Source organism: Pseudopodoces humilis, chromosome 1 (assembly GCF_049639895.1).
Source record: "Pseudopodoces humilis isolate 2021_Gansu_Grassland_sample_001 chromosome 1, ASM4963989v1, whole genome shotgun sequence".
NCBI classification, from domain to species: Eukaryota; Metazoa; Chordata; class Aves; order Passeriformes; family Paridae; genus Pseudopodoces; species Pseudopodoces humilis.
This window is the reverse complement of record NC_142200.1, coordinates 87,447,868-87,455,868: the sequence shown is the minus strand read 5'-3', so window position 1 is coordinate 87,455,868 and position 8,001 is coordinate 87,447,868. Positions and strand designations below refer to the sequence as shown.

General features: G+C 40.3%; 1 protein-coding gene across 1 annotated transcript; it reads left to right on the top strand.

Moving 5' to 3' along the window:
• Window positions 1–6,376: 6,376 nt before the first annotated feature.
• LOC148185156 (uncharacterized) lies at window positions 6,377–7,421 on the top strand. The gene has a single exon (XM_088065501.1). It carries the CDS (start codon window positions 6,377–6,379, stop codon window positions 7,139–7,141), a length of 765 nt encoding a protein of 254 aa, XP_087921627.1. The 3' UTR covers window positions 7,142–7,421.
• The last annotated feature ends 580 nt before the right edge of the window (window positions 7,422–8,001 follow it).

Here is an 8,001-nt window from a genome sequence, read left to right as displayed (position 1 = left end):
AATTTGAAACCATTTTTTAACAAAACTTTTTGTATTAAATGTAATTTTCTTAGTATTCTCTTCACATACCATTTTTGTTTAACAGCTAAGGCAGAAAATTGACACACATTTAATGTTGTTACTTTAGGAAAAAAAATGTACTTGGCTTCTGGAAATGTCTGTACATTCATTTTAGGTTGTAGAAATACCAAGCAATCTTTTTTCATCCATTTATGTCTTAGCCCCATTTCCTGAAGTTTTCCTCCCATGTAAGCTAGAGTATTTTCCATCTCTCACCATGCTCTGTTTATTATTCTTACAGCTTAGAGTTTTCTTCTTCCTTAGCTGCCAATTTTTCAGTTCTGATCAAGTGTCAAGATGAAAACAAGCATAAGCATCAATTACCAAAAATTACATAGTCAGTTTACATATTCATTAGAAGAAAGGATTTTTCTCTCAATGCATACCGGATGTAAACTGTAACTAGGCATGTGAGTTGTCTTCATACTCACTTTCACATCTGAAATCTAACAGCTAGGTTGAGTAATCCAGTATTCACCTGCCAGGCATGAAGTTCTTGCAGTATATGAGCAATACATTTAAATCTTTTAATACTGGAGGTTATTCAAAATATTTCAAGTACCATCTTTTCTGCAGGAACAATTTTTTAGTCTCTTCTCCATAGGAAGACTGTAATCCCAGGTTACATGATCTTCCACTTTAAATTACTTTGCATTTTCCTCTCTCCCTCTCCCTCATTTTGTTTTTTCCTGAACAAATTGATGGGTATTCTACAAAATTTAAGTTAAAAATCATAGAAACAGGACCATCATACTGTAATTACTTTTAATTTTGCTACCATGAATCAAAATGTTTTCTTTATAATGGGGAAAAAAAATGAAACCTTTCATACTTTAGAATTTCTTTTTCACTTACCAGTTTGGGGAAATTATTGTTGGAATTAGGTTTTTTTTCAGTATATAATATGATTTTCTTTTTTAGTATGAAAATGAATTATAGACAAGCATATACTCTCCATTAGAAACAGAAAAAGTAAGTGGGGTAAACTGGCAGTTCTCAAGGTATTTTAAGGCACTATAAAGATTTCTATTTGTGCCCCCACTAGTTTGTAGGGTATACACTGTGGACATCCTTGTTGCAAAGCATTCTTAACCCACTCTAGAAATATGTGGTTTCCTTCATGTTGAAATGTGCTGGACTTTTTAGGAGCTGTATTTAAAGTGCTTCTTCAGCAGTCTGTTTGGCCCATTTGATGCCAGTTGGGTCTGCCTAGTACAGATTGGTCTGCCAAGATGGGAGAAAAATCAAGCAAAATCCCAGATTTGTGTAACCATGGGTTGTTCATTCCTACCTTGGCCTCTGTGACAACCTTCAGCTGCTCATTGTGCAGGCTGAAGCAGATCCCTTAGTTCATAACAAGACTTTAGAAAGTCCTTTGTGGCTGCTGCAACATGAAAACACAACTCTGTGGATTTGATGGCAGGAATGTGGGCTTCAACTGGTTTGGGCAATGATGCTGTTATTCCTTCACTTGGTGAGCAGTGATTGAAATCATAAACTATTGCTTTCCACGTAGATGATAGGGAGAACAGCTGCTGCCTTGAGGAAAAATCAAACCATTTCACTTCTAAAATATCTTTATAAAGCCATATAAATGTACTTTCCATTTTGTGTACCTGGGAATAGCTAAGCCCAAGCATAGTTAGGGGTAGACTTGTTGAAATATTGCAGTGAAACTTGTCATCAAGCCCTTCTTAGTGTTTGGGTCACTTTGGCACCTGCAGTCTTAAGATTTCAAAGCTTGCAAACACAACTCAAACAGTCTGAATGTAGTATGAGCATACTCCTTTAGAGATTTGTACCTCTGACATGCATCTCTGTTGAGACTGGCAGCAAGCCTGCTAATTTTTACCAGTTGTAGCAGATTGTTTCAATGCCTTTTACCCTTTATATAAAGATGGTCTGCTGAAATGCCTGTATTTTCGTGTTTAAAGCCATTGAATCTTCCCTAACTGGTAAAATCATGTATTCACTCTACTTTTCTTAAACGTTTCCAGAACACACAATTGGGCTGCAGCTCTGTATATGTTCCTAATTTCTTTCTATCTCAAAGCCATGGAGATGTCCTATGATGCTTTTCCCTGCCCCTGAAATATCTGGAGCACTTCTTGATGTCATCGATGGGCTCCATTTCTTATTTCTCTGTTTGTAGAAGGAGTGGAGAAACTCCTGGGTGTGGACAAGCAGAATAATGGCAATCCCTGGCTGGCCACTGGCCCCTTGGGATGCTGTTAACATTTGGTGCAACGCAGAGCAGCCTGTAATAACTCCTGCCTCTTTTGGGTAAGAGGGCAGAAGAAAGGGAACATATGACTTTCTTCCATGACTTACTGCCCTGTAAAAGGATTTTAAAAAATCTTTGGGGAAAAATTTAGGCCTCAGATGCACACATGTGGATCTTGCTGAGTTCTTAGAAGGCCATGTGAGTGTGTTTATTAACAAAGTATGGCTTTTGATCTTTAAGAACAATTAATATAAAATATGTAATTACGCTACTGTTTAATAGGAATTTTTTTGATACTTTGTTAAAAACACTCCCCAAACTGAAATACAAAACAACGCAATATTCCAAGCCTTGATCTTTCTTCACCAATGCTTATCTCACCTTTGATGCTGCTTGTAAATGTGTTTGGCTCTTATGCTTTGAAATTTAGTAAAATATTTGTACTTAATGAAATAACGAGCTCAAGCACCTTCTTGTCCTCATATCTGTCCATACTTGAGAATGTTATCATATTTAGAAGAGAAATACTTGTCCTGGCTGCCTGCAGGGACTCCCCTGTGACCAGGCCTTTTCTGCTACCACACAAAAACCAACTGTGATGGCTCAGCACTCATTCCATAAGCTTGCAAGCACGGAGACTTTCAGCATGTGCTTACATTTATGATCCTGCAGGTTGCCCAGTACCTCTTGTAGCTATTACCTGAAAGAGTGTGATGGATTAAAAACCTGTGCTGACATAGACCTCTCAGGGGCCTGCAAGACTGACAGCTTGAAGGTGGCTCCCCAGGGTCTATCGACACCTTGAAACTGCTGCAGTTGCATCAACCTGTGAGTGGGTGGTAATGAAAGGCAGTGAACCTCAACCGGAGGCACCTTGGCTTTCATTTTACCTACCTGAAATTCTTGGAGTGTTGGTCTGACATAAATGTTCACCATGAAATCTGAAGCAGCTTCTGCTTGGAAGGGTTCCCACAAGCAGAAAAACAGAAACCAAGGGTGAGCAAGTGGTACTGAGTCTGCTTGAGACAAGTTCTTAGGAGGAACACCAAACCCTCCTCTTCTATTTCCTCATCAGGGAAATAGCACAATGTGATTTTTGAAGAAGAAACTAACATAAGACCTTTTCAGGTCTCCATTGGTCTGTCAAATTGCAAATAAAAGGGAGATTAACTGTAGGAGCCACTTCATCAGGGTAACACTCTTAGGTGAATAGGATTGTTGTGCTAACTCAGAACAAGCATTTGCATGTTTCCATTGAAATGAGGTGTGGTCTCATTCCCTGTTCCCCAGTTTACACAAGAGACCTTTCTCCTGAAAGGTTTCCTTAAGTCTTCCTGGTTGTAAGACTGGATTTGATCCCCCTTCTGTACTGGAGCATCTTTATTTTTTGGTTGAAGTGTTTAATATGTATTCACCTTCAGGCAGAAACTAAAGCTAGAACCTTTCCATCTGGTCCTTTAGCTGAGATTTTATGAAGTCATGAACAATGGAGGGAAGGGTAACAACAGAAACATACATGCAGCCCTAACCATAAAAAAGAACTTGTAATTTAGCAATAACAAATATATATATATTTACAGTATTTCTATTTTGCTGATTCTCAAAGTCCAATGGACTGAATATTATTTTGCTATTAAGCTTCATGGATTACAGCTGAAGTCATAATATTCTATGAAAAACTATCTCAATGAGTTTTGATTGGAGTTTTATTGTTTAGTTGATTGTATCAGATGCTGTTTATTTCATTCAGATCCACATGTAAAAAACATTTATTATTATTTTTGGTGACATTAATTTGGTGGGCAAAATTACTTTTTGTCCCACTGCCCATCTCATTAAAGAGTACTGACTAAAATTTTGCTGAAAAAATTAAAGCAGCAGAGAAATAACAAACAAACATAAAACAGGACCCACAAACAAACAAAATTACAAAAAACACCCTGGAAACCAAAACTCTGCTTTTTTCATGCCTTGTTAGACTATTGGAAAATACTTATTTGCAGCAAATTGCTACAAAGGTAGAAGTGAGGAACAGAATTCTATAGCTTATAGAAAAGTATTGACATAGCTGGAGAGCAGGTACATTACCTAGCACCCATCCCCTGTCCTCTTTGTAGTTGGAAGTATGCCCTGCAGTGCTTTGGAGACGAGAGAAGCTGAAACCAAAAGATTCTCTACATAATGCTGCATTACAATGAACCTTTTCAATGTGTTAATACAGTAGAACCCCTGTTATCTGAATTCCATATTCTTCAATTACCGTAGCTTGTGATTCAGATAAATGGGAATCACCAAGATATAAACTTGCACTGTATATTAACTCACTGTATATTAATCTCTTTCTAGTATTATTTATATAATCTGCAGCATGATTTGGCACATAAGCACAGCAGATTTAGTTTAGTTTACAAATTCGGTGCAAATTATCTCTTGCACCAAAAAATGCATTCAAGTTATACCTCAAGGTACAAATCCAAATTAATGTTAACCAGGTTTTGCATGTTCAAGTTTGTAAGCATATCCTAGCAGATTCATCAGAAAGAAGGCTAGTCAGTGCAAATGAAAAAGAAGAAATTATTATCTGTGTTGCAGCACATGTAGAAGTGAAGATAGGATCTACTTTCATTCTTTTCCAGCTGCTGGAAGATTTTAGATAGTGTTTTGGAATGATTCTTTCTTCTATTTATATTCGAGAATGGAGTAGAGGAGGTCTCGAGGCAACTGAAGCCCTATGGTAAATTGATTGAAGTACATGCAGGTGGATAATTTGTGAATTTTGTTCCTGGCACTACAACAAGAGATGATGCTGAAGGTAGCTTTTCTGAACATCAGAAGTGCAGATAAAGTTTATTGTTTTGTGGGATTGTTTAGTTGGATGTAGTGCTGCTCTTTAAAGATTAGGCCAGCCTCATTAAACATGGGTGTATATTAACCACCTCGATCTACAGCTTCTGCTTGTCTTCATGTTTAGCATTTGGTTGGTGATGAATGCTTACTTCATTTTTAGGTTTAACTTGTTCATCCTACTGAAGCTTATCTAATCTTTTTTTTCCTGAAGGAAAACACACACACTTGGAGTCCAGAATACCTCATCCTCCTTTAGTGCTGTGCTACCTCCTTGCTGACTGTCAGGGATGGGAAGGGCAATAGGTATTGCCCCCCGTAGAATGGGTGAATATGTATGTTTGGTTTTGAGGTGGGAAAAAAAGTGCCATCCAATCCTGGTATTCAATTTGAAGCTCCAAGATGACATAAAAGCCGCACGCCAGGGAGGAATGCCCACTGAGGAGGAAGAAAGCAGCCCTGCACTCCTCTGTGATTGGGACTGACTGTTGTTGCTGGGTGGAACAGCGTAATGCTGTTGCTGCTCCTGCTCCAGCACGGTGATGTTTCTGTTCCAGATTGTGCTGACTCACATTCAAGAAAATATGATACACAGACACAATGCACTGTAACTCTTTTCCTTCCCCTCTGTAACCTCGGTAAGTGTTTGGTTTCTTTTTCCTCTCTTTGGCTAGTGTGGTGCTAATATAGCTTTACTGTTAGAATTAATAGGAAGGGGAAAGGCAACCTTGTAAACAAACTGGTAGCAGACAGATTAATCTTGGAGAGGGCATTTAAATGCAACCTGCTGTTTGTGGTACCTCCACCTCCCTTTAAAGCTGATCAATCCCGACAACTCACCCATCTCTACAAACTACACTTGTTAGAGCTGTGTTCTTAAATGGGAGAAGTGCTTACAATGCCCATTTACAACTGTATTCTCTTTAATTAGTCAGCACAGCCAGTGCTGCAGGGATAGATCACTTGCCTTTAAAGATTTGAGAATGTTAATAGTACAGTAAATCATTTTAATTATTATTGGATTAATGTTGTGTCTCGAAGAACATCTAATGCAAATCACAAGAAATGGCCTGAAGTGACCCAAGGGTTGTGCTTTATTAGAAAAGTAATAGGTCCATTGCTTAAATATAAAAAGAGGTTCTTTCTTCAAATGTCACTCGGCACTGGGCTTTTCCATGTGTGTATGTGGAAATGAAATCCTTTTACTTCCACTTTGTCCACAGAAAGTTTCTGTAGCTCATGCATTAAATGGCTGAGACAGCAGCTGTAATATCAAGAGATGAAGAGGAGATCCAAAACAGCAGTGATGATGAAGACCTATTTCCGACTCATGATGCTGTATCAGCATCCCCTGGTTGCTCTGCCAGCCCTTCTCTAGGCAGCCTTAATGAAGACAAGGGAAGCTCAGCAGTGCCAGAAAGACTGTCTGTCCTCTCCAGCAGGGCAGTGGCCCAGCTAAAAGCCCTGACTGGCCCAGAGATGGGTAGTGGTGGCCGGGCACAGAGGACAGCCCCTGGGCTGGCTGAGCGTCCTCTGGCAGCTGTAAATGCATTGTTAGGTTCCTCCTCATGCCCTGCAGCACCAGATAACCTGCTGCCTGTGGACCTTGCCTCCCTGCATGCCAAAAGCGGAGGCAAATTGCATTCAGAGGCGCTGCAGGCCCCAAGGGTGCCCGGTGAGGCCGGCAAGGCCGTGCAGGCTGGGACTGACACGCAGCAGGCAGCGAGCGGCATCGAGGGCAACGCGGCCTCTTGCGGTTTGGGCCGTGTGGTTTGGATGAAGGCCACAACAGTATTGGAGACCTTAGAAAATAAGAAAAAGGAGGAAAAGGAGAAGTACCGGCTCCAGCTAGCTATGTACCGACGGCTGCTGCTGCTGCGCTCCATCAGGAGTTTGCACAGGCAGCTGGAGCAGCAGCAGGCCAGGCTGCAGGAATGCTATGGCACGGTGATAAATACAAAGAAAGAAGTGTTGAAACACATTTGCTCAACCTCACCCTCACCTTTGCCATAATCGTGTTGCTGCCTGCAGAAATGAGCTTTGCAATGCCACCAGAGCCCCCAGTAAGCTTGCATGCCATAGGGGTGGTGTCCTCGTGTGCGGCAAGCAGAGAGGAAACAGCAGCAGCAGATCAAGAAGAGAGGAGACAAGGCACAGCATTGGCCGCTGAATTTATCTGGAGGAAAAGAAAGGAAGGGTGAACTTGTGCAAGAAGCTGAGTCCTGATGCCTTCCATTCAAAGCCTCAAGGTGAAAAAGGATGTTTTTCAGCAAATAGGTTTGTAAAAAGAAAAAATCACCACAAACTAGGAATATACTCTGATGCATAAAGGTGGCTGGATGCAAGGTTGCTGCCTGCTGAATATGTGATATGGTACATCTCCCTTCTACTTTCAGAGCCAACAAAATTCGAACAGAATTACTGTTTATTTGTCTGCAAGAATACCTGAATTTAAAAAAAACAACAGGATATTTGAAACACTTAGGCTCAGGCTTGATTATATCTACCTAAATGCCTGTTTTTCACAGAGCTGCTAAGGACACTGTATGTTTGCAACATCTACTTTCCTTTAAGTTTTTTGTCAGATTATTCAGAAATTATTGTGGGAAGGTAGGGCAGACAAACACACACAGGGGAAGAGTACAAATGCCTAAGCCTGATTTCCTCAGGAAAGTAAGCTAAAAACAAAGGCCTTGTAGTCTGATGTTGCACTGGAAACTCAGGCTGGCAGTGCCAGGGGAATGTTCAAGGTCTGCACAATTATTAATCTGCTGCTAATTCCCAGTGGCACTAGCATCTGCAAATCAAGCATATTTTGTGCCTTACTGCTGTCATTTAATGGAAGTTGGTGACAATTAGCACTTTTTATCCAG

Coding starts and splice junctions, on each gene's coding strand:
- LOC148185156 (XM_088065501.1), top strand. CDS start 6,377: ATGGCTGAGACAGCAGCTGTAATATCAAGAGATGAAGAGGAGATCCAA.